This window comes from Carex rostrata, chromosome 1 (genome assembly GCF_964058835.1).
Source record: "Carex rostrata chromosome 1, lpCarRost1.2, whole genome shotgun sequence".
NCBI classification, from domain to species: domain Eukaryota; kingdom Viridiplantae; phylum Streptophyta; class Magnoliopsida; order Poales; family Cyperaceae; genus Carex; species Carex rostrata.
The window spans coordinates 14,415,248-14,441,700 of NC_135918.1; the positions used below are offsets into that span (position 1 = coordinate 14,415,248).

At 32.0% G+C, this 26,453-nt stretch overlaps 3 protein-coding genes across 7 annotated transcripts; 2 read left to right on the forward strand and 1 right to left on the reverse strand.

Annotated features, from left to right (window-relative positions):
* The first annotated feature begins 10,000 nt into the window (after nucleotides 1-10,000).
* On the forward strand, nucleotides 10,001-14,170 carry LOC144560038 (uncharacterized). 2 transcript variants are annotated; one of them, XM_078309205.1, is made up of 11 exons: nucleotides 10,001-10,222; nucleotides 10,619-10,713; nucleotides 11,229-11,286; nucleotides 11,391-11,585; nucleotides 11,797-11,873; nucleotides 12,605-12,687; nucleotides 12,919-12,970; nucleotides 13,084-13,152; nucleotides 13,324-13,410; nucleotides 13,515-13,576; nucleotides 13,804-14,170. In XM_078309205.1, exons 1-11 carry the CDS (start codon nucleotides 10,060-10,062, stop codon nucleotides 13,979-13,981), a joined length of 1,119 nt encoding a protein of 372 aa, XP_078165331.1. In that variant the 5' UTR covers nucleotides 10,001-10,059; the 3' UTR covers nucleotides 13,982-14,170. The 2 variants fall into 2 exon arrangements, with proteins under 2 accessions (XP_078165331.1, XP_078165332.1); XM_078309206.1 differs by lacking the exon at nucleotides 10,619-10,713 and having other exon boundaries at nucleotides 10,083-10,222.
* A 333-nt stretch (nucleotides 14,171-14,503) lies between these two features.
* On the reverse strand, nucleotides 14,504-16,140 carry DPMS3 (dolichol-phosphate mannosyltransferase-like protein). The gene is made up of 4 exons (XM_078309213.1): nucleotides 15,995-16,140; nucleotides 15,391-15,529; nucleotides 15,201-15,308; nucleotides 14,504-14,756 (listed from the first exon to the last, which is right to left on the reverse strand). The coding sequence occupies exons 2-4, from the start codon at nucleotides 15,490-15,492 to the stop codon at nucleotides 14,697-14,699; spliced, it is 270 nt and encodes an 89-aa protein (XP_078165339.1). The 5' UTR covers nucleotides 15,493-15,529; nucleotides 15,995-16,140; the 3' UTR covers nucleotides 14,504-14,696.
* A 628-nt stretch (nucleotides 16,141-16,768) lies between these two features.
* On the forward strand, nucleotides 16,769-26,099 carry LOC144560070 (delta-1-pyrroline-5-carboxylate synthase 1-like). Of its 4 annotated transcripts, none has more exons than XM_078309239.1 (22): nucleotides 16,769-16,942; nucleotides 17,095-17,190; nucleotides 17,623-17,694; nucleotides 17,790-17,893; nucleotides 17,992-18,094; nucleotides 18,201-18,362; nucleotides 18,493-18,767; nucleotides 20,040-20,199; nucleotides 20,550-20,714; nucleotides 21,311-21,388; nucleotides 22,057-22,146; nucleotides 22,231-22,317; nucleotides 22,394-22,480; nucleotides 23,202-23,298; nucleotides 23,641-23,744; nucleotides 23,845-23,920; nucleotides 24,424-24,574; nucleotides 24,663-24,731; nucleotides 25,115-25,181; nucleotides 25,287-25,357; nucleotides 25,782-25,866; nucleotides 25,952-26,099. In XM_078309239.1, exons 2-21 carry the CDS (start codon nucleotides 17,140-17,142, stop codon nucleotides 25,855-25,857), a joined length of 2,145 nt encoding a protein of 714 aa, XP_078165365.1. In that variant the 5' UTR covers nucleotides 16,769-16,942; nucleotides 17,095-17,139; the 3' UTR covers nucleotides 25,858-25,866; nucleotides 25,952-26,099. The 4 variants fall into 4 exon arrangements, with proteins under 4 accessions (XP_078165365.1, XP_078165352.1, XP_078165370.1 ...); XM_078309244.1 differs by having other exon boundaries at nucleotides 16,804-16,942; nucleotides 17,117-17,190; XM_078309226.1 differs by having other exon boundaries at nucleotides 25,782-26,099.
* Nucleotides 26,100-26,453: the final 354 nt, after the last annotated feature.

The following is a 26,453-nucleotide window of genomic DNA, read 5'->3' on the forward strand; positions in this document are numbered from 1 at the left end:
AAAACAAAAAAAAGGGTGAGTAAAAAGAATATTTTCTTTTTTGGCTTGAAGAAAAAATTGGTAAGGAGTTTGAACTATACAGATTTAGAATTTAATTGCTTGCAAATAGGTTTTTAAATTCTTGCGAGTAGCTAGCATTTTAAAATGTTATATAAAAAAAAAACTTTAAAAGTTTGAATATGAACACTGAAAATGAAAGTTAAGTAAAATTGAATGGTTTTTTGTTAAATTAATTGGGAGACGTGCTCGAGTATGATGGTTTGAGAATCATAACATTTCTCTATTTTTAAAACTGTACATATATTTTTCTTGAGAAAAAATATTTAGTTCTCGTAAAAATATGAAGATCAATTTAATGACCTTCATAATTACAATATCTATTTTAATATAATTATTTTAGTCCAAAACCTATGTTTTTCTAGTTAGAAAGAATTAGTATAATAAAAAGGTATTAATTTTTATCATTATATTCTTCTTTTTCTAACAAGGGTTGATAGTTGAATTAATTTTTTTAAGAGGTCAAAGATATCCCCTCTCCATGTCTCCATCTTATCATGACATTTGGTTTGAGTTTGTTACTAAAGTCATGGTTTGAAATAAATTGTATATCATTATATTTTATGTGTGACTTGTTTATATTAAAAAATATGTTGTTCTATTCAATATGGCAAAGCATACGAACTCATAATTTGAGGTATTATGATACATAATATCTCAAACTTTGAGTTTGGAATCCATATACATCGCTTGATCATAATTTGAACTAATTCGACTCGAGTTGAAAATTTACAGAATCTCTTTAATATTCGTGTCAGTATGAATCAGACGATCCGAATTCTTTATACTGTAGACGATACAAATTCAATGGAGACTGAATGTAATTATTTTAGTCCAAAATCTATGTTTTTCTAGTTAGAAAGAATTAGTATAATAAAAGGTGTTAATTTTTATCCTCATCTTCTTCTTTTTCTAAAAAGGGTTGATAGTTGAATTAATTTTTTTAAGAGGTCAAAGGTACCCCCTTTGCCATGTCTCCATCTGATCATGGCATGCATCAATTAAGCAATTATTACATATATACATACATATCTCTTCCTCTCAAATCTAATTTCCATCAATATCTCATCTCATCATCTGATTAATTCAAATCAAAAGAAAGCCATGGATACCAAGGAGGAATTAGCAGTCAAAATTGAAGCTCCACTCATTAATCCGGTAATTCAATTAAAGCAACCAAATTATGTTCTCATTTTTCTAATTTCTTCCTTGTTTTATTTGTGTGTGTTTCATCCACCTTAATTATATTTCTCAGGATGAATGATGTTTAATTATTACTTATTTATATGTTTGATAGTTCTCTTTTTTTATCTCGTTGTCAAGCATCTATAGCTTGGGCATAATTTTATTATATATATATATATATATATATATATATGAAGCTGATAATTAACCCCACACCTCCCACCTCGCAATTAACCCCGCACAAAATGTCAAAAAACTCCAGCTGTCATTTTTTTTTCATAAGGTGTTAATACTTACGTACATAAGTATTTATCTCTAAGAACGAAAGTATTTATCACTAAGCACGAAAGTATTTAAAGAACCATGCACATTTTTTTCATGAAGGGTGGGAGAATCTCAAATCACATGGGGGACCATGCACGTTTTTAGAAGTTAATTTTTTTTATCTCATTTCAATTTCGTCCACATTTATCACGATCTATGAGAAATTTTGCGAATCTAAAACCACGAACGTTTTCTACGTAATTTTCTCTTTCAAATGAGATCCATGATGACATACTTTCGGACAAGTCGTTACAGAAGTATTTATCCCTCATCGTGCAAGTATTTATATCTATATTTGAAAGTATTTTTTTGCATATAATACTTATAATACTTGATATTAATACTTTCATATGTCAGTATAAATATTTATAATACATGATATTAATACTTTCATATATCAATATAAATACTTATAATATTTGATATTAATACTTTCATATATCAGTATAAATACTTATAATAATTGATAGTAATACTTTCATATGTCTGTATAGGTATAAATACTTGCACGATGAGAGATAAATATTTCTGTAACGACTTGTCCGAAAGTATGTCATCATGGTTCTCATTTGAAAGAGAAAATTACGTAGAAAATGTTCGTGATTTTAGATTCGCAAAATTTCTCATAGATCGTGAAATATGTGAACGAGATTGAAATGAGATAAAAATAATTTGGAGAGAGAGAGAGTGGGGGGATGGAATGGAGGGAGTAATATAATTGTTCATATATATAGAGAGAGAGTGGGGGTGGGGAGGGTCCAATACTTCATGCCTCATCATACCTCATAATTTATATCTTCATTTTCAAAGTTTAAATTGTCGATCCGAACCATTATCTTGCTCCCATACGGCTTTTAGATTACAGAAATCAAAGATTTAAATAGCATTTATCATGTCATAACAAAACGGTTAAAAACCAGTGTTATGCTCATATAGTGTCATTATATCACTAAATAGTGCGCAATATATTTTTAGAAGTATAACCTTCAGATGATATATCAGGACATGCATGCATGTCATGTCACTAGCTAGATTTAATTTAAATATCTTTCCTTTTACTTATTGAAATCATTTAAACATGTAAAAATCTGTCCTTAATCATTTACATGTTTTTTTTATTTTTTATTTCAACACATCAGATGGATACAGTAGAGGAAACCGTTAATGAGCAAGTACAAATCGCCATTGATGGTACTCTTGAGTTCTCGAACGCGATCGTAACTGATCCTAACGGAGTTCAAGAGTCGATGAATGAAGCAATCAAGGACCTGGAGAAACAAATTACAAATGAAGCAACTGTAAAAATTGATCCCTAATAATTATTTTATTAGGGACGGAACTATATATATGTGTGTCGGTGTGTTGTTGTTGTTTGGTTTGCAAAGAAGGAATGAACTCTACTGCTTTTCGGATTTTAACCATTCAAATTTGTTGAGATTTGTGCATAAAAAAGTCTTTTTATAGAGATACGTGAATAGAAAATTTTGAATGGTTAGGATCGGAAAAGCAGCAGATTCATATCCTGTAAAGAAGGTGGAATAAGCTGCTTGCTTCAAGGTAAAATGATTTAAGTTATTTTTATTTGGTTGTGGTTAATTTGAAGTCGGTTTTAAAAAATAATCGTTTGACTAGAGCTTGTTATATATTAAAGTCATGGATTCAAATAAATGTTGGATTGTATATTGTTTTATTTAAGGTGACAATTTAATCAATATGGTGTATTTTTGTGGCCGGTGAAAATTTCTTGTTATTTGGTTCATTTTTCGTCTAACGTATTTGATAACAATTAGCTGGCTTTTTTAATTACAACTATATAATTTAAAATAAAAAAATTATAGATATTATGGTTTTTCGTAATGTAAATCAAGCGACATCAACAACGTAGATCACATTGGACATAACCTAATTTTTTATATTTTCAACGTATAATCCACAATGTAGATCCACAATGTATTTAACTTAATTAGAGTTTGTCGTTGTTGTTGTTTTAATCAAACAACATCATCATTATTATCATTATATTTGTCGTTATTGTTGTTGTTGTTGTTTTATAATTTAGAGTTTTCTAGTGCTACTGACATTGTTACATGAGATATTATTTGAAATAATATAAAAATAAATTGTTAACAACAACAATAACATAAAATAAGTTAATCCACCTCTCTATGTGGGTTAACTTATTCCTCCATTAGTCATACCTTATTTCAACTTATCCATCATAGTTTATTCATATTTGACTCCTTAAATGAGGAATAAACTTCTTTGTTCATCACATTAAGATAATTTGCATGCATATGAGGGGAGCTAGCATCATCCCTAGTAATTCTTTATGTTATATTATTTTCTTCTTATTTTAGTAGCTTTTTGTTATTGTTAAAATTAAATTAAGAAAGTAATCTAGATCACAATAACATGGATGAACAATCCTGCTCCTTGATCATTTCAGCAGCCACATCCTCAGCCACCGCATTCACTAGTATATATGTAAGTCTAGGATTAATGAAACCACCAATTTAATTAAAAAATAATAATCGAAAAGATATATTTTAGAATGATACATAGCTATTAATTGCTTCAATTAAACATTGTTTCATTAATAGAAGGACAAACTATATATAGAATTTTGTTAAAAATAACAGAAATTATGCATGAGATTAAATTTACAAGTTTTTCAGGTGTCAAAGGAAAATTATTGTTCTAGAAGGCACCTAAAGTTTATGTAATTACTCTTTTGCATTAAGGCCCTTAACATGTAATCCAACTACAAATAAATTATTTTGTGTTGATTTTTTTTTTTAAAACGAAGTTGAAATGAAATTATATATAATTGTTGAAAATGTCCGCCTACATTTCAAACTGATTTACATCACAAATAATAAATAATGTGTTTACATACGTAGATATAAAAATTTTAATTTTCAAATTAATTTAGCATCAGGTCAAATGATTAAAAAAAAGCAATGATAAGGAATATATGGACAGCCTATAATTTAATCCAGATTCTATGTTTTCTGCTTAGAAAGAATTAATATAAAAAGGTGTTGCTTTTGATCATGTTCTTCTTCTTTTTCTAGCAAATTAAGGGTTGATATTTGAATTATTTTTTTAAAGAGGTCAAAGATATTCCCTTTCCAATGTCTCAATCTGATAATGACAACAAATAAGCAGATAGTTTTTATTTTTGATTGAAATAAGCAGATAGTTACTTTGCTTTGGAGCCCACAACCTTTTCCTCCCATCCATCCATTCACCACTCATTTCTTTTTGCACGAAAGTGAAGTCACATTCTGCCACATCTTGACCTTTGTATACAATTGTGTGGCGGGTCATTATCATGAATAACAATTGCATGCCATGCCTTGAATTTGCTATTATTTTTGGAAGAATTTATGCTGTATTCATAATATTGCATATTAATAAAATAGATTTAAAATAATATAACAATATAGAATTAAGGTACTAATTAATGCAACAAATTTCACTATTTCTATTTTAATATATATATTATGCATTGAATTAATGCAATCTATATAGATATACTAAATAATTATCCTCAACTACATATTTTTGTTTTAAAAAGTATTTTTTTTCTTTCTATATGAATTTACATGACATAGTTTCCTTATGAGCACTTTTTGGTTGACCATCAATGCAGACAATGTTTTATTAATATTTTTAATCATTTTATATGATGAACTTGACAAATATGCAATGACCCGTTACACCAGAAAAGCCACACAGAAGAGCTGACTCTACTGTTTGAAAATATAGCTTTCCCAGGCCAAAAGAGTGCACTCCTTACTCCTTAGACTTAAATTTTATATAATATACAGGTATGATTATGTGTACAAAAATATTATTTAATTGTAGAAAGCAAAACATTCCCAATCACACCATTTTAAATTGTTTTACAACCCCTCCTCTCCATTCCAGCCCAAGCTCTGGTTCCCTGTTACCCTAATTTGTCTATTATTGGAAATATAAAAGCAAAATTTTAAAGAAAAATCTTATAAAAAAAATTAAAATTAAAGTCTTACCCTCTAATTGTATCAGCTAACAATGCTAGATACACAGTTACACACTTCATTTATTACAATTTTGTCCTCATAAAACAATGAAATAACAATTAACTGCTACACATAATTTATTCAATCATCAACTTCCCTACTTGTTGATACCAATCATATGCCATATGTAATTCCAAAGCGGGGCCCACTTCTTTTATTGGAATCTCATTCATATCTATAAGCATCCAATAAGCCAACAGAATTTTGATATTTTCATCCACAATCCCTGACCAATAAAACATAGAAAGCAATTGAGTGTCACTAGATTTCTCACTGTTTTAGGTTGTCTATGATGAAAACAAGCATCATTTCTATTCCTGTATATGTTAGTTTGTAATAATATAGAAGTCAATAATACGATAAGTTAATCATAAAGCTTTGTTCATGAATTGAATGTTTATTTATATATCATTTTGTTGCCTTGAGTATTATTGTATTTATGGATCATTTCGAGTTCATGACTGAAATTGTGAAACTCCATAATATAGATAATATATACTCTTAAAAGGTCACTGACCAAGGTAATTAGCAGGAACACTAATTACCGCTATAAGGTTAGTATGTTGATTAAAAGATGGTTAAGTTTTACAAACCACCTGACACGAGATGTCATTTTAATCACATAGATACATGTTCTAGGAACATGGTATTTGACAGACCCCGAATGAAACATTAAATAGAATTGTGTTCGTGTCATTTATGTTTTCATTCAGTGTCAAAGTTCTACAGTATGAGGTATTTATCGTTCTCACTAAGAAATATATATGAGTGAGTGTTATCTAACGCTGTCCGTAAAAAGCAGCCATAACGGTAGCATTTCCATATGTATAACTTAGCTGAGGAAGTGATAGTCTACCAAGAATACTACTTGTCCCTCGTATCTCTATACGAGCTATAGCATCACTGGGCCCCTTGGTAGAGTTAGATTATCTGCATGCAGTATAATTACAAGAGTAATTATATTTGATAATCTACTCAAGATCAAGAAAAGATACAGTTAACAAGGATGACACATATCTACCTTAAAACTGATCTGATAGCTATGAGACAGAAGAACTGACACAAGTAAATTGTTTACTGGATCGTGATATTGTACAGTACAGCATCATCTGTGTAATTGGATGGTCATGATGTGTTGCCAGATGCCACCCATGACTAACAGAAGTTAAAACAGTTTTAACTCTGTTTACCAACATAACACAGATCCTATTGGGTCACACCATATAGGAGCTACTCGGAGAATCTTACTGATTAATTATAAATTGATTATAATTAATATTAAGATGGTTATAATTAATTATACGTGATATAATTAAATTATAAATGTCATTTAGAATGACAAGCAGAAACAATGGTTAATTTATAAACGTACACGTTACGTTGTATAAAAGTTACCGAACAATAACCGAAAAGAAATATAATTGTACATGACAATTATATATATATGATTTGGAATTTTAATTGTTAATTATGGGTTTGAATTATGGATTTAAAAGCCCAAAATAATCAAAGCCTTAATTAAAATTAAAGGCCTAAAGTCAAAGCCCAAAATCAAAGCCCAACACTATTCATGCCTTAATGGGCCAAGGGCAAAATGGTCTTTTTCCCTTGGTGTCGACTTCCCATGTGTTGACATGTGTCATGTGAGGTGGCAAGGGTATTTTGGTCATTTCACATGATAAAAGGATGAGGTGTCAAGGGCTTTTGGTAAATAGATTTGTTTTGAGGGGTATTTCGGTCTTTTGCGAACCTCCTCAAAACTCTATAAATAGAGGGGTAGGGGTAGAGAGAAAGACTTACTAATTCACGTGCTAATCTGATTACTTCGTTAATCGGTTTTTCTCTCTTCCTTGATTTCGGTTATTTCGAGATTAGGAAATAATATATTTTGTGTAATCCTGCGGTTTAGCTTTTAAGCAAAACCGAGTTACTTCGGGACACAAATATATTTATTTCATCATTTTCTCGGTGAATAGTGTTTCTGCAGAATTCCGCGGTTTACGGTATTTCTGGCAGAAGAAGTAAATCACTCTCCGGTTAGTCCTGGTGGATAACCAATAGAGGTATCACACGTGTGATACTGCGAGTCGATTCCATCCCTGGTGAGGCTCTACTCGCTCGGTCTGCATTCCAACTGAGATTTGGAATCAAGGTATAAATTGTTATATTAATCTATTTAATTTGTAAATAGATTTAATGCTTTAGAAAATCAATTATGGAGTAGATCTGTAAATAGGATTAAACGAATCTTCTTGATTCATTTAATCCGTAGCTTAAGTTAGATGTAAAATATTTTTGTTTTACTCTTTCCGCAGCTTAAGCTAATTAAATGGGTTTGAACCGTTCCCCAAAACCCAACAGTATATACCCAACAAACATCACTTACAACCATCAGAGAGGCATGTTTTTCATTCTTTTCAAGAAAAAAACATAATCAATTACTAGTATCGTACACGTACATATTCGTTGCAACGGAAAGATATTATAAGATAATAAAAAAATCTCATACAAAATAACATATTTTAATAAAAAAAATAGACTAAATGATAAATAACATTTTTTAAATGACATATACACGTAAATAACATTTAAATGAGATGTTATATAACATATTAAATGACAAATAACATTCATTTAAATGATATAAAAATAGAAATAAATGAAGACATGACCAATCAATCAATCAATTCAAAAATTCCTTAAATGACATTTTAAAAATAGAAAGAAATCAGAGTCAATCAGAAAGATGATACAATTTGCATGTGGAGGCATGTGGCGAGTACGTGTCTAACTAAATTTAGACTTCTACACGTAAATTTAAAAAAAAAAATACATAAAATAATAATATTTGATCAGAGGACTGATATTCAATCATAAATTTTATCTTTTAAATAAAGGTGTAGACATATTAGCATATCTACATGCTTAATATAACAATGGAGATATAACCATATTTTTCTAATATGAGGGTATTTCAGGAATAAATGTTCATTTTTTCATCGCAATCACAAAACAAACATGTACTTCCTTTGATAGAATTTTGTTGTGATGTAAAACCTACATAAAAGGCCTTAATCTTATAAGGTTTTATTTTTAACCACCCCCTCGTAAAAGTGCGATTGCTGCATCTCTCTTTATTCTTCATCATTTGTTAATTTGAAATTGTTTATATAATACATAACAATTCATTCTATTCTTGCAAATACTATGCCAAACTATTATAAAATGGGTAGCGCTATTTTAAGAGCTCACTTTCAAATATTGAGCGCACTATAATATTTTTTTTACCATTATACCACATATATTTGCCCCTATTTAATACTTTCTTATTTTTTTCTTTGTTCTAAACTTAATTATTCTTGTAAGTTAATAAGATGAATAAAATAGTTGTTTGATTTAGGCATCTTATTTTGGAAATAAATAAATTGGTAACACTTTGTCAAAAACTTCCATACAAACAAATTGTAACACATCATGTTAACAAATATGAAGTATTTTCAAAAATACATCTATTTGATATATTTTAAAAAAAAATCAAGCATTGTTTAAATTAGAAAACTAAATTTGTAGATGGAATTTTTTAAATTTTATTTATTTATTTATTTAAAAAAAAGGCCAAAATCAGACAGCTTTTCCATTCATTATATTAAATAGTTTACAAAAAAAATTAATTTTAGAACAAAGACAAAAATAAAATAAAAAAAGCATTATTAGAGGCAAATGTGATATCATGATAAAAAAATACAATTTGCACTCAATATTTGAAAAAATGAGCCCTCAGAATAACACTACTCTTTTAAAATTGGAAACTGGAGAGGATCCAACTCGAAAGAACTGGAGACCCAACACAAAAGCAAACCGCATCGAGCCTGACTCCAAGTCTACAACAAAAAAAAAATTTACCTCAAAAAAAAGTCTACAACAAAATGATGTCACTAATTTTGAGGTCCCAAAGTCAATCTCTCATCACAGCCGTCCGATCGTCGCCTAGTAATGATCACACCTCTGAATTCACATCTCCCAAGTTAACTCAAATTTTAATTTTGGATAGGGACCGTCCAATCCCATTTCGCATCAATATTGATGTACATCGGACGGTACCGATCTAAACTCAAAATTTGAGGTACTTCAAGCACCGACCTCCCTTCCCTTAACCTACCTATATATATATATAGGATATAGAACGCTATCCTCTGCGGAGCTTTTAATCTGATCCGTTCGTTTTGATCGGACGGACCAGATTAGATCTCAAAATTTGCGGTCCCTTTGATCTGATCCGTCCGATCAAAACGAACGGACCAGATTAAAAGCTCCGCACAGAATACTACTCTCCCTATATATATATAAGCAAGTGGAGCTCCAAAAAGAATTCCTTGAAATAAGTTATTCAAACTATAGAGAGAGAGAGAGAAAAGGAGGTGGAGAGATGGCAGAGAAATGGCTGATTGGGTTGGTGGGAGAGGGAAGAGCGACAAGGATAGAGAGGTTCTTGAAGGAGAGATGGATGCTAGTTGGTTTAATTTTGGGGCAATTCGTGTCGCTTCTTATCACCTCTACTGGTTTCTCCTCCTCTGATCTTGCACGGAGAGGTTTGCACATTTTCAATCCAATTTAAGTCACAATTCCTAGAATCATAACAGAGTTCATAAGGTCTTAACAGAGCAGTTTTAGCTTCATGCAAGACACTGACTATAGAATCATAACAAGTTGCATAAGGTTGGTGCGCTGCATGAAGCCAAAACTGTTCTGTTATAATATTTACCCAAGTTGTCTATGAATTTCAATATTTTTTTCACTATTTTATTCAATTCTATTAACAGTTCAATTAGAAATTAAAATTTCTGGTTCCACCAGTTATTAATTTTGAATTATTTTATGTTGCCTATAGAATTCCAGTAAATATTCAGAGCAAGAAGCTTGCTAGTTTGAGGTGTCTAATTTATTATTTAGTTTTCTTTTTACTAATTTTTCTATTTATTTGTCAGGTATTAATATCCCTACTTCTCAGTCATTCCTCAATTATGTGCTTCTGGCAATTGTTTATGGCATATTTGTTATTCGAAGAAAAAAATGGCTTAAGGTACAAGAATTTTCCCTTGTAATGAATTAATTATTAGTGTTGGTCGGTTATTAATTTTGGGTTATTTTTAACTTATTTTAAAACTTTATTCCATTTCCTTTTCAACTATAAAAAGAACAAAAACTTTTGATTCTATACATGTGTTGTCTGGTCCAGAAAAAACTCTTTATAATCATAAACCTTAATATTCTTTTATCATTTTTTTAATTAAGCAACTATAGTGTTGTTTAATCTATGTAGTGTACCAACCAAATCATGAATGGGTACGGCTCTTCTTTGTTTATTCGATTTTGCTTCTCTATTTGGCCTACTTTTTCTAAATTTAGCTTTCAACCTTTCTAAGTGCATGTTTAGCATATTTTATCACAAAACAGCTATGATCAAAAGGAATGAATTCACTTTTTTATTCTGACATGTTGAGAAGCTAATAATAAATAGGGTTTATACTGGTAAACCTACCTGACATGTTTACAGTTAACAGCCTTATTATTTTTTATTTTTATATATGTATACAGATGCCATGGTACTACTATCTACTTCTTGGTATTATTGATGTAGAGGCAAATTATCTCGGTAAGTGCAAACCTTAAAATAAATTAATTCCCTTTTTAATTATTTTTCTTATTACCATAATTGAAATATATTTCTTTTTAATTATTTTTGTGTGGAAATGTTAGTTGTGAAAGCATATCAATACACATCTCTGACAAGTGTGATGCTTTTGGATTGTTGGGCTATTCCTTGTGTGATGCTTCTCACATGGGTTTTCCTGAGAACACAATATGGCATCAAGAAATTTATTGGTGTGGCCATTTGTGTGGCGGGTGTTGTATTGGATGTCTTCTCTGATGTCCATGCCGAAGACCGTGCAAGTAATAAATACCTTTCTACTTTCAATTTAATTGCGGTTAATAAATGTTCAAAATTTTTTTTTGACAAAGAACACCTATACACAAGCAGTTTTACTTGGAATATTTTTCTTTAAACAAAATAAAATTTACCCAGGAAATTATTAATTATATCTAAAAGTGTACTTAAAACTCCTTTTTTTCTTTCTTTTTCTATCTTTTCAACGAAGTTCAGAAGGACCTAACCCTTTGAAAGGCGACATGCTTGTGCTTGCGGGGGCCACTCTTTATGCGTGCAGTAATGTCGGTGAGGTACATTTTGTTGCCAATATTAATGTCAGTGAAATATATTTTGTTGTCAACAGCAATGTCGGCGAGGTATTTATAATGCTACCAGAGCTTGTAACAGTATGCTTAAGAGAAACGATTATTAGTTTTTCCTACTGATTATTAGTTTTTTTTATTCAGTTTTTTCTTTTGTTCTGATAGCTTATCATAAATTACATAAAGCTTGCTTTATTACATTATAATATTAGTAGGGTTAAAATGCCCCCACATCTTTATCTCTGTTTTCAAAATCAAAACAGTCGATCCGAACTGGTAAACATCTCCATATTAAAATGTGCTTGGACACCAAATTTATATTTTTTGGAAATTTTATACTATTTCCTTAGAGAAGTACAAATCACTGTTTTTCACAAGATTTTGGACAATCAAAACCAGTGATTTTGTACCCGTCTAAAATATTAGTAAAAAAATTCTAAAAAATATAAAATTTGATATCCAAGCACATTTTAATATATAGATCATGTTGAACTGTTCAGATCCACTATTTGGACTTTGAAAACAGTGATAAGAATGCGGGGCAAGACTGCAAGATTGAGGCACAAAACCAACGGGACATTTTAACCCTACTCTAATATTAGAAGCATGCAGAACTGGATACTCAAATTGGAGGATTAACAGAGTTTTTTCTGTTTATTATATAAAAATGTTGACCACTGAAAGTATATTGTACTCATTTTTTTTTTTGAAAAATACAGGAGTACTTGGTTAAAAAGGGCGACAGAACTGAAGTAATGGCTATGCTTGGTGTGTTTGGAGCGATCATCAGTGCTGTCCAAATGTATCCTTTTTCTATAGTAAATTGTTTGTAACAGATTAGTTTTGCAATTACAACACCCAAGCCTTTAGTGCCAAACAAGTTGGGGTTTGTAACAGATTAGTTTTAACCATATAAAATGCCAATTTAGTTCTAACAGGAGGTTAGAACAAAAATTTCATAAATTGACCTTTCAATCAGTTAAAATTATCATTTGTATATTATTTTGTTGGCTTTCTTAACATACATCTACAGAAGCATCATAGAGCGTGATGCGCTCCGAGACGTTCATTGGACTGCTGGTGCTGTATGCACTCTCTCTCTCTCTAAAATTTTAAAAAAAAATTGTATATGATATCAACGAAGATTTTATTTGGTCTATGATGTTTAATGTGTGATTTTGTTATTCTAATATTGTAGGCATTTCCATTTTTCGGCTTTTCATTGGCTATGTTCGTATTCTACTCTACAGTTCCGTACATACTCAAGGTACGCAGAAAATTAGGGTTTATCAGTGGCAGTTTAATGTCACCAATTGTGGTTAATTGATTATACCGTCCCATATGCAATCTCACTGGTAAAGGTTCTATGCCACCATAATTTATTTATTTTTAAGTTTATTAAAGCAATTAATCACTTGATTTCGGCTTAATGCTGCAGATTGTTGGTGCAACCGTTCTGAACCTCTCACTTCTAACCTCTGACATGTGGGCCGTTTTGATCAGGATCTTTGCTTATAACGAAAAGGTTATCTCTACTACCAAATAAGTCCTGTAAAACATTTTTTTTTCATTTCTCAAAAAAAAAAAAAGTTAGGCTAATTTGGTTTCTTTTGTATTCTTACTGTACAGGTTGACTATATCTACTTCATAGCTTTTGCTGGTGTAGCAGTGGGCCTTGCTATTTATTCCTGGTATGTGTACTATTTCAAGTTTTCAACATATTTATATATTAATTTATCATTGTGTCATTGCATAAATGCAATTTCTTTTTTCCTTCTTTAATCCCTTCTGTGGATTCTTTTGTTCTTTCTTTTCTGAGTTGGAGTTCTTTTTTCCCTTCTCTCATTTTTTTTTGGGAGGGAGGGGGGAGTGTGTTCATTAGAAAAATTAACAAATTTATTCTTTTGATTCAATGCAGGAGTACTGATAAGGATGAGCGGCGAGCACAAGTGGCGGTGGATAATGATGAAAAATCGATACCAGATGAAGAAGCACAAATTGAATCCTATGATCAAATCGCTCAAAGAGAAACCGATAAGCCTAAATCCGATGATGCAAAGCATTTCCCATCTACCTCGTCAGATTTTTCAAAATAATTACCAATTTCATGTTTTTTCAATTTTGGGATGATTCAAAGTTCAATATTTAAAGCATATTGTATCATTCTCTTTTTTCACTTTTTTTTAGGATTTCAATGTTAGTGATCATGGTTTCAAAGGATTGACAAGTTCACATGTAAACTATAGGAAGTGGTACTCAAGCAAAGAAAAATAGAAAGAAAGATTTAATTTTATGTTATGGTGTTCTTTTTTCATCTATTGTGTAATCACTCGTTGTTAATAAATCATCATATATAATCACTAGAGAAACAAATTAAATGAGAATAATTGGTTTTGTTGCACGATCTATCAAGGAAGAATTCACTGCTCCCACTGTACGAACTCCATATGTTTCTTTTTAAAAATATTATAAAAAATCGTACCAGAATACTGACTCAAATGTCTTTACAATTTTGCTGAAGAGAACTTAAAATACTAACTAATATCTATTTATTTTCCGGTTCTTTTGAACTAGATTTTTTGTTTTTTTTTTAACAATGGTCAGAATGAAGATATTAGTTCATTTTAATCACTCATATATTTTACAACAACAGAGAAAAACATATTCGAGTCCCAACAAAAAATTTCAAAGTAAAAAAATACAACATATAAAATAGAAGAATAAAAAAAAGGTTAAAACTCGTAAAAAAGGTCATCACTCTCTTTGTTGTCAAAGTTATTCTACTGATTTCTCTCCCGAAATTAGTAGAGCTCAATCAGATGCCACATCAACCCCATTCTTTGATAAAAATTCCTTCGCCTCCACTATGTCCTGCATACATAATCCAAGCTCAAAATAAACCACAGCTCCAAACTGAATCTAGTTAAATAAGTAATCAATTTATAACCTAACTGTATCAAAACAAGTCATTCTGTACCAGTACCAGTACAAAACAGCATCTCTATGAATTGCATCCCCTGAGATATCTCAAAGTTTGAGATGATCTGGGAAAAATCCGGACCGTTCAGTTCCTTTCTGCATGAATCTCAAAGCACAATAATACTGGCCCCTTGCATTGCGAATAGGCACCGAAAATAATTTGGTCCGGCTTTAGATAAACTGAAAATTTGAGATATCTCAGAGGATACAGACTCGAACCAATGGGTATAACTGATAATGTCTAAATTGCTGTTTGTCCACCACTAGAGGATCAGATCTAATCTGATTTCAATGACTCATTTAAAATTTCTTCAAATTAAAAAAAAAAATTAAAACCTGTTGTAGTAGAACAGCTTCCTGAGGGCACGTAGGGAAGAACATCAATCCAATTCCAACCATGAAAAGACCATAACACCCCAATGCAACAACTAGGTATATTGGAAGCTGTTCAATAATATCAAATATATAAAAAGCCTTTCTTTGATCAAGGATCAAAATCAAAATTCTAGTTGGAATTGAATCTGACCAGCCAAGTATAATTAGGAGGAAGTAAAGAGGTTTGAAGGAGGCCGATCCATATAGCTGAGATTGCAGCAAGTACTGATGTTACTTTAAATATGTGCTTCATCTGGCTTAAATGATTGATTGATTGTCGAGAATTTTCACTTCATAAACATAACAAAATAAAATGTTACTATAATACAATGTTGTAAATAATGGTATGTGCTCATCGGATGGACATGGTACCGCCAAGTGGTAAATGTGAATAATTGGCCATAATTGGGAATAATCGGCAGATTAGTCGGTAAAATCCGTGACGGTTTGTTTGCTGCCAATGACTAATTGGCCAATTCATCGGTCTAAATGGCCGTTTTTTACAACACTGATATAATATAACAAGGAGACACTTTATATGAACAAAACTAAGTAAAGGTTAGATCTAAGTACTATACCAGTCCATCTATTCCATTCTGAAAATAAACAGTTCAGGTATGATTTACTGGTTTTTCATTTAATTGGAATCCTGTGACCCTATTGCTGGTAAAATTAAATTTACCATCTAGCACTCCATTGTTAAGTTGCTACCAATACCATAATTTGAAAACTACAATTCCGATCCAATTACTAACCTGATTGAATTGGTATGAAATCACTAGTGAACTGAACTTGAGCAGAGACGGAGAGTTGCAACGCAACGCGGTGACGCCACAAGAAGTCGAGATCTATAACATTGGAGAGGAGCAAGGCGAAAAAGAAAAGAGCGATCAAGCTAAACAATTTTCGAGGACTGGAGGAGAGAGTTGATTGGAACCCGGGACTAGGAAGAGAAGGAAGAGGAGAGAAATTGGGCCTTGATCGGCCTATTTCACGGATGCGAGAGAGAGGCCTAGCATGAGTCCAACCATGTAGAATGAAATCTGACTCGTCCGTTTCAATCTGGCACGAATCGCGAACACCTATATTTCAACTAGACCCAGTAGTAAGCCTAATTTTGAGTTTAGATCCGAGCCGTCCGATAAGAATCTGGACCAATTCGGGCCGAATGGAAATACACGGGACCCTTTAATATTCGTGTGATAACAGATCGGACGGTCCTTATATAAACTCAAAATTTCGAGAAAAGTGTAGGTCCGATGGAATTTGGACGTAGCTTTGGTCCGATGACACTATAACCGTCCGATTAACTTCGCGATTCGCGCTACATGACCAAAGATTCGGGTGCTCGAATTTTATGTAAATCGAACGGCTATGGTGCTCATTGGATCTAAAAGTAGGTCCCAAGCCCATTCAACATACTCTGTACTCCATTCAGTGAAAGAGAAATTCAGTCTATCGGTTTAAAAAATTAGAACTAAAGCGAAATGGTGTCTGTTACTGTCACGAGAGCGCTGATTGATGTAATTAATCTACGGTGGATTTGTCTTTTGTCATGTCCGTCGGAACCCAAATCCTCTAAGACCTAAACCCCCGCCTCCCATTCACTTGCTGCCTCGCGGATCGGCTCTGGCAATCAGCAGAGCAATCAATCAACTAGTAACCAGTGCTTCTCTTCTCCCTCACACCGCCTACTCAGCAAGGTAAAAAATTTCAAACTATAGGAGCGAATGCTGGAGATATCTATCTAGTATACTACACATTTATCCTTCCTTCCACATTCTACATATTCAATTTTGCTTTTTTTTTTTTTTGAATTTTGATGGAAAGGGCATAATTCAAACTTCCAAGTCAGGTGCTATTCTTTTTTATGTTAGGCGGTTGGTGGTAAAAATTGGCAATGGATTCAAGCAGAGCGTTTGTCAAGGATGTTAAGCGCCTCATTGTCAAAGTTAGTTTATTTTTTTTTGTCTCTTTGTTTAGGGTTTATGGTTTATGATACTGGTAAACTGGTAAGGAAGTAGGGGCTGGTATGATACAGGTCACCTGTCCTGACTGCCTACTTGGTGTTGTCTAATTTTTTATTTTTTTTCATTTGAAGTGGTGGGTCTCGAGTGCATTTTCTTGTAAATTTATTTTTGTTTATATTTGTCATATATTCCTATTAGAAAAAATGCTGATTCTATTGTTTCTCTTCCGCTCTCTCAATTAAAGGAAAAAAATAGTGTCTTCAATTTACATGTGAATTCATGTGTGCAGAAATATATATATATTTTTTTTCATTTCTGGTCTCTCGTATTTCTCTCTGCGGAGCAGTGAATTTTTTGAAGGAGGTCAGTAACTTAAATTAAACAATTTGTCTATTTTTTTCGCAATTTAACAGATTGGAACTGCTGTTGTGACGAGATCTGATGGGAGATTGGCAGTTGGTCGATTGGGTTCTTTATTTGAGCAGGTAATACTAAATTGGTCAAAAGATACTCTCATTCTCTTTACCTCTAAGTGCAAAATTTTACAACTATATTCTATTTTAATTTTGTACAAATGCAGCTTCAAGAACTGAACACTCAAGGGTATGAGGTTATTTTGGTGAGTTCAGGTGCTGTTGGTGTCGGACGCCAACGCTTGCGGTATAGAAAACTTCTCAACAGCAGGTTCATTTCTCACAATTAACTCTCCCATTATTTCCAATTTCTTGGTTTTTTGTTAATATTGGTAATCTTCCTTTGATATATTTTTTCTTCCCGTTCAGTTTTTCTGATCTCCAAAAACCACAAGTTGAGCTTGATGGGAAGGCATGTGCAGCAGTTGGGCAGAGTGGCCTAATGGCTCTTTATGATGCCTTGTTTAGTCAGGTGAGTTTTTCTTTCTCTAATCAATTTTACTGAGGTTTTAGATTTTTATCTTTTTTTTTTAATTTTTTGTTCATACTGGTTTTAGTAACATACAAATTGATTTCAGCTTGATGTGGCATCATCCCAACTTCTTGTGACTGATAAAGATTTCAAGGATCCCGAATTTCGAAATCAACTCACCCATACTGTGAATTCCCTACTGTCACTTAAAGTGGTACCAGTATTCAATGAGAATGATGCTGTTAGTACCAGAAAGGCTCCTTATGAGGTCTTATATATACGCTTCGATTCTCAAGCACTATTCACTTTGCACTCAATCACTTATTTATTTTCAACCAACAATATTGTTACCAAGTTGTACTTCAGAGATATAACTATGTCTTATTTTTTGTTCTCAGGATTCTTCTGGAATCTTCTGGGACAACGACAGTTTAGCGGCACTATTGGCTTTGGAATTAAAAGCAGACCTCCTTGTATTGTTGAGTGATGTTGAGGGGCTTTACAATGGCCCACCTAGCGATAGTAAATCAGAACTCATTCACACCTATATAAAAGAAAAGCATGATGAGACGATCACTTTTGGAGACAAATCTAGGGTTGGCCGAGGAGGCATGCAAGCCAAAGTCAAGGCTGCAGCCTGTGCAGCTACCCAAATTCCTGTTGTAATAACTAGGTATGTATTCTATTTTTTTGTACTACATCTGTATTGATAACATCTGTATTGAAAAGGGTTGCAACACTAGATACTGGTGACTTGCCAGTCAGATCCAGTACTAAAAAAAAATATCATTCAATGTATACTGGTGAAAAGTTATCACACGGATGTAATCTTATGAAATTAATAGCAGAAAGAGCCTTTTATCAGATTTGCATAAAATGCTTATTAGTTTGGTATCAGTAGTCACATATGGCCAGTAAAATAACATCAATTTTGAATTTTTCTGTGCAGCACTCTAGTTCAATCTGTTGTTAAATATAAGGGGAATTTCATGTATACTCCTCAAAAACCTCGAAATTACGTATTTCTCCCTCTAAAATTTATAATATTGTACTTACCCCTCTAAATTTAAAGGTTTCACAAAACCTAATATATTGCCTTTGCTATTATAACTCACTAATTCCTGTTGTAATAAATAGGTATGTGTATAACATGCCTTCTATCTGTTTTATTTTGTACTACAGTTGGCAGCTAAAGGTTATAGCACTAGATACTGTTGACTTGCCGGTCAGATCTAGGACTGGATTAGTTTTGTATCAGTAGAGTCACATAGGGGTGTTCATTGGTTCCTGTTTATCTGGTTTTCAATCGAACCAAATATTTTTGGATTAAATGGTTTGGTTTTTTGGTTGAATTATTTCAAGTACTTTGGTTTTTTATATTTAGTTCAGTTTATATTTTTCAAAACCGAAAAGACCAAACTGACCGAACTCTATATGTCAAATCCATGCTTAGGTTTTTGGACTTAAAATGAAGAAAATTTTTGGTTTGGATATTTTAGAACATCTACATATTTTTATGGAATTGAACAATGTGTGTAATGTCAACAACTAATATATTTATATTCATTTTTTTTCTATTATTATTAAATGTACACATGTATGTATTGAGTTTTGACCTTTTAAAATTTTCTCTCTTATTTCGGTTCAGCCAAACAAACCAAAATTTACGTTAGTTATTTTGGTTCGGTTGTTATTCAGTGGACAAATTTAATTCGGTTGGTTCGTTCATATTTTTGAAAACCGGCTAAAATTTTGGTTTGACTATTTTAATTCGGTTTTAGCATAACAAACCCAACGAACACCCCTTGAGTCGTGTATGCCAGTAAATAACATGAATTTTGAATTTTTCTGCATGGCACTGTAGTTCTATCTGTTGTTAAATATAATTTAGTCAAGTAGTATTAAATAAGACTTTTGGAGGCTGATATGGTATTATTTGTTGAAGTGGTTTTACAAGAGATAGTATTCTGAAGGTGCTACAAGGAAAGAAGGTTGGAACTCTCTTCCCAACAAAAAGCATGCTGAGAGAGATTGTGGGGTCCACTAAAGAGATTAGTCCCCGTGACATGGCAGTTTCGGCAAGAGATTGCTCCCGCCGCCTCCAGGTAAAAACATAACCAATTATGTACACTATATTCACTCACAACAAGTAAATTTTTTTTATCAGCTCAAAAAATGCACAACATATATGGTACATTTCTGTTGCAATATAATTGTTTGAGATTTTAAATATATTTCGACACTTGAACCTATTTGCAAGGCCTGTCTGTATGTTATATATGTAATTAACGAAATATTTGAATACATAGAGAGAATCAGTAATAAATTTAAGATAGTTGTTTGTCCATCATTATTAAATCTTTTCTTACCGATCCATATGTGTTAAATCTTTTTCTTATTTTTGTTGGATGAGACCTAAATCTTATATTCTTATTTGCATTTTGTTTATAAATAGAGTATATCATCAGAGGAGAGAAAGAAGATACTACTTGATGTAGCGGATGCATTAGAAGCAAATGAAGCTAAAATTAGAGTAGAAAATGAGGTTGATGTGGCAGTTGCACAACAAGCTGGGTATGAGAAGGCTTTAGTCTCTAGGTTGACTCTCAAGCCTGGAAAGGTAATCTCGTAAATTATTCCATGTTTGTCATTACATGTTTCAAAAAGATCAATATAAATTTGAGATGGGCTATTGTGCTTTGCAAATTAAAGCCTTTGTTTTAATTTGCATCTATATTTTGCGATTTCAAAGTCCAGACAGTCGATCCGAACCATCCAACATGATCTCCATACGAAAATCTGCTTGGAGACTAAATTTTCATTTTTTGAATTTTTTTTACTATTTTTTTTTATAGGTACAAAACCACTGGGTTTTTTATGGTCCAGAATTTTTTGAAAAACAATGCCTTTTCTACCTATCTAAAAAAATAGTAAAAAAAATTTCAAAAATTGTAAAATTTGGTCTCCAAGTACATTTTAATATGGACATTATGTTGAACAGTTCAGATCGACTATTTGGACTTCAAACGGCCTCTTTAATTTGCAAAGCACCATAGCCCATCTATATAGACTTGACCCAAAGTTTTTGTCGTATGCTCCTTTGAAGAGATATTGTATAGATATGTGTATTTAGTGCTCATACTCTGATTGGACCTAGCCTGATTATGTCAAACTAAATTTTGTTTATTTTGGTGTGTTTTGCAACATTCTGTACAGATATCTAGCCTAGCAAAATCGGTCCGGGTACTTGCTAACATGGATGATCCAATAGGCCAAATACTCAAAAGAACAGAGGTTAGTTCTTACATTTCAAGTGTTGGTAGAATACTCTGTATTAAACAATCTCAGTTTCATTTTTGTTTGCTATACTACAAGACAATTACCACTATTTGATTGGTGTTTTCCTTCTTCATGTTGTCTTTATTTGACTGAAATGTAAGAAAAAGGAACAAAAATAAATTAAGTATGATTGTTGAGTGAGGATATGGTACTATGCATAGCACAGATTAGTTTTTTTTTACGTCTATATTTTCAAAGTCCAAACAGTCAATCCTAACCGTTAAAAATGATCTCTATATGAAAATGTACTTGAAGATCAAATTTTATATTTTTTTTAGATAGGTAGAAAATCACTACTTTTGAACGGTCTAAGAATCTTTAGATCAAGTGATTATCTTCGTATTTAAAAAAATAATAAATAAATTATAAAAAAATGTAAAATCTGATCTACAAGTACATTTTCATATGGAGATCATTTTGAATGGTTTAGATCGACTATTTTAAATTTTGAAAATTGAGATATTCATCCATAGTACGGACCAATATGCACTATGTATAGTACCATAGCCTCACTCAGTCACTCATGATTGTTTGTGATTCATAAAAAGCACCTATCTACATTACCAACACTATTGTTTCTTTAATAAAATGATGAGTGCACAAATTGCTTTAATATTTTCCAGGTTGCCGATGAGTTGGTTCTTGAGAAGACATCGAGCCCTTTGGGGGTTCTTCTTATAGTGTTTGAGTCCCGTCCCGATGCCTTAGTGCAGGTATAATATCATTCCTTAGTCCCGTCCAGATGCCTTAGGTGTAGCTTAGCGATTTTGATAATTTTTTTTTTCCTGGAACCACAGATTGCATCTTTGGCAATTCGAAGTGGTAATGGGTTACTTCTGAAAGGAGGTAAGGAGGCAATGAGATCCAATGCAATTTTGCACAAGGTGATGTAATTTAATTTTACCGCTGTCATTTAAAAAGCAAAAGAAAATGCCTAATGTAAAAAAGATGGTAAAATAGGTTATTACTGGAGCAATCCCGGCCTCAGTTGGGGAAGGACTCATTGGTCTCGTGACCTCAAGAGATGAAATCGCAGATTTGCTGAAGGTGAGCAAGTGTACTTATAAATTTCATTAAATAATTTCCTCTAGAAGGAGTCACAAACTAAAAAGAGTACGGTTAAAATTGGGTAAATTTTTTAACATAGCAGTTTTGACTTTATGCAGAGCACAGACAATAGAATCAAAACAGCACTGCATGAAGCCAAACCTGCTTTGTTAAATTCTTTACCCTTAAAATGCCCCATTGCTTAATTTCCTCTAAAAGGTGTAACAAACTCCTGAGTAGGGATAATATGCCCCATTGCTTTCATGCCTTTTATCATCATCTCTATTTTTAAAGTCCAAACATTCAATTCGAACCACACAACATAATCTCAATACTAAAATGTGCTGGAGACCAAATTTTGTATTTTTTGGAAACTTTTGACTATTTTTTTAGATAGGCACAAAATCACTGTTTTTGGACGATCCAAAAACAGTGATTTTGTACCTATCTAAAAAAAATAGTAAACAATTTCCAATAAATATAAAATTTGGTCTCCAAGCACATTTTAATATGGCGATCATGTTGAGCGGTTCAGATCGACTGTTTGGACTTTAAAAACTGTGATAAAAATGTGAGGCTCCAAACTAAAACACCTTAATTTGTCTAGTTAAAAGTAGTTCGAAACTGTGATAAAAATGTGAGGCTCCAAACTAAAACACCTTAATTTGTCTAGTTAAAAGTAGTTCGAAACTAGAACGTGTCTTTAATGTTTATTTTGTAGCTTGATGATGTGATTGATCTTGTAATCCCAAGAGGAAGCAATAAGCTTGTGTCTCAAATCAAGGCATCAACGAAAATTCCTGTTTTAGGACATGCTGGTAAGATTTTGATGCTAAATTTCCTATGGATTACTTTTAGTTAAACTTGTGTCTTTGTTTCGGGGATATCATAACGTACCTGAATTGATTGATTTTTTATTGTTTTTAAATTTGATCTATGAGATTAATTGACTATATATACCAGTGGGACAGGCACTGTTAGAGAACAGTTATTTGCTTGCTTTATTTTTTACTTTTGATTAGCTTGTAATGTACACCTAGTTTGTAAACTTCTATTTAATTAATACAAATTGTTGGTGCGCATTTCACCACCTAACCTTCAAAGAGAGAGAGAGATTCATTGACTAAAGAAAAATAAAATTCTTGACTCTTTTTCTCCAGATGGCGTATGTCATGTGTATATTGACAAATCAGCTGACATGACCATGGCAAAGAAAATTGTATTGGATGCAAAAATCGACTATCCAGCAGCATGCAATGCTATGGTGATTCTATTTTCTTGTTACCTCATTTACTCAAAAATATTTGCTGCAGATTTTTTTTTCCTTCCTATCCTTTTTTTTTTTAAATTACTTGATTTTTCAGGAAACTTTGCTTGTGCATAAGAGCTTGTTAAAATCTGCTGACATAAAGGACATTATTTTTGAGCTGGAAACAAAAGGTTTTTGATCTTCACTTTAGTAAAATTTATATTCCAGTACGACTGTACGAGTGAGGCTATGGTACTATGCATAGCGCAGATTGGTTTGTACTAAGCATCAATATTTACGTTTTCAAAGTCCAAATAGTCGATCTGAACCATTCAATGTGATTTTCATATGAAAATATACTTGCAGACTAAATTTTACATTTTTTAGAATTTTTTTACTATTTTATTAGTTAGGTAGAATATTATTACTTTTAAATGTTCTAGAATATTTAGATCAAGTGATTTTCGACCTATCTAACAAAATAGTTAAGACATTCTAAAAAATGTAAAAGTTGCTCTACATGTACATTTTCATATGAAAATCATGTTGAACTGTTCAAATTGACTATTTGGACTTTGAAAATGGAGATATTGATCCGTAGTACGGACCAATATGTGCTATGCATAGTACTGTGGCCTCACTCTTCTAGTACATATCATATCTGGAAGATTGAGATTTGGACAACGTGTGACAGGAGTAACAATTTTTGGGGGACCCATTGCCAGCAAGGAATTGAGCATTCCAAAGGCAGAGTCGTTTCATCATGAGTATAGTTCACTGGCATGCACTGTTGAATTTGTTGATGATGTTCATGCTGCTATTGATCATATTCACCACTATGGGAGGTATAATAACAGCAGTTTCTTAGAACTATGAAAATGTTTTGTTCATTTTATTTTTATCATGTATTTTAATTGTATTTAACAATTTTAGTGCACATACGGATTGTATAGTCACTTCAGATGATGAGGTTGCTGATATCTTCCTCAAACAAGTTGACAGGTATTATTTTATTGTGCACCAATTGCTAGTGAGGCTATGGTACTATGCAAAGTTTTAATTGTCGATCTGAACCGTTCAACATTAATTCCATATGAAAATGTACTTGCAGATTAAATTTTATTTTTTTAGAATTTTTTACTATTTTTAGATAGGTAGAAAATCACTATTTTTTTTTAAAAAATGTAAAATTTTCTACCTATCATGTTGAACAGTTCAGATTGACTGTTTGGACTTTGAAAATTGAGATATTGATCCATAGTATGGACCAATATGCGTGATGCATAGTACCATAGCCTCAATCATCAATTGCTGTGTTTTTATGGCCAGAAATTTGGATTCTTAACACACTCTCTCTCTCTCTATCTCTACCTCTCTCTTCTTAGTGCTGCTGTCTTCCATAATGCAAGCACAAGATTCTCTGATGGAGCTCGGTTTGGACTAGGTGCAGAGGTACTGATTAAAAACATTTCTTCCAGATTTCCTTGTAATTCTCTACTCAGGAGTTACTTGATATTTCATTTTGTTATTTGTTTCGGTGATTTCTCGGTTGTGTAGGTTGGAATAAGTACAGGTAGAATTCATGCACGGGGCCCGGTTGGTGTTGAGGGGCTTCTAACAACAAGATGGTATATGAATCCATTTCTTCCTGCATTTATGTTCTGTTTTGATGTTTATTTGCATATAAATCGTTAAATTTTTTTACTCAAGTTGATACTAGATAGTAGGTAAGGTGCTGTAAACAAGCAGCATAAAATAAGGGGGAATTTCATTCTACATTTTTTTAATAAATATAAAATCGGTAATTTTTTAAATTTCAAATGAGTTTTAATATAAAAGACAATAAAATTGGTAAATTTGTGAGTTTTTGAAACTTAGAAGGGTAATTATGATATTACTTAGAGGGGGACATACTTAATTTCAAAGTTTATAGTGAATTAGTGATATATATGAAATTCCCTCTAAAAATAAAATAAAGAACTGTAAAAATAAGTTATTGTTATTACTGTCTTTGAGCTTTCAAAATTTTAAGTTCTGGTAAAATATTTGCAGGATTTTGAAAGGAAACGGGCAAGTAGTGAATGGTGACGAAGGCATTGTGTACACCCACAACAATCTTCCTTTATAATGCCACTCGGTACGTTTCAAGTCTTATCACTCTTTTTCATTTGCATTATATCATTAACATACTTGAGAAATATCGATCGTGGTTTTCTTTGAAGGTGGTCGATCTGTTGCCTTTTGAAGATGCATCATGGCTTATGTTCTTTCTATTATGTACCAGTGATGTAGAATGTAATGAGGTTGTTGTTTAACTTATCATGGAATAATAATCATTATTTAATAATAAGAATAGCAATAAGAATTATATATATGTACTGCTTAGTTGTGATATCTTATGAGTTAAGAACAAAAGCAGAGACTTATTGTGGTTAATTTAATCTCTACCAAATCGCTCCACATAGTGATCTTATGAGGCTTTCAGTAATTACTAATAAGATGATCAAATCAGATAGGATTGTAGATCTTATGTGGCGCTTGGACTTGTCATATACTGAGTGTTAGATTGTACCTTTTTTTTTAATATATCTATTCCTAATTTTATGAAAAATTAAAAGCAACTTTCTTCTTTCCAGAAGATTAATAGTTTTGTTTAAAAATCTAAATTTATAATCCTCGTCCAAAGATTAAAAAAACATTTATTTTTCATAATCCTTGTCATCA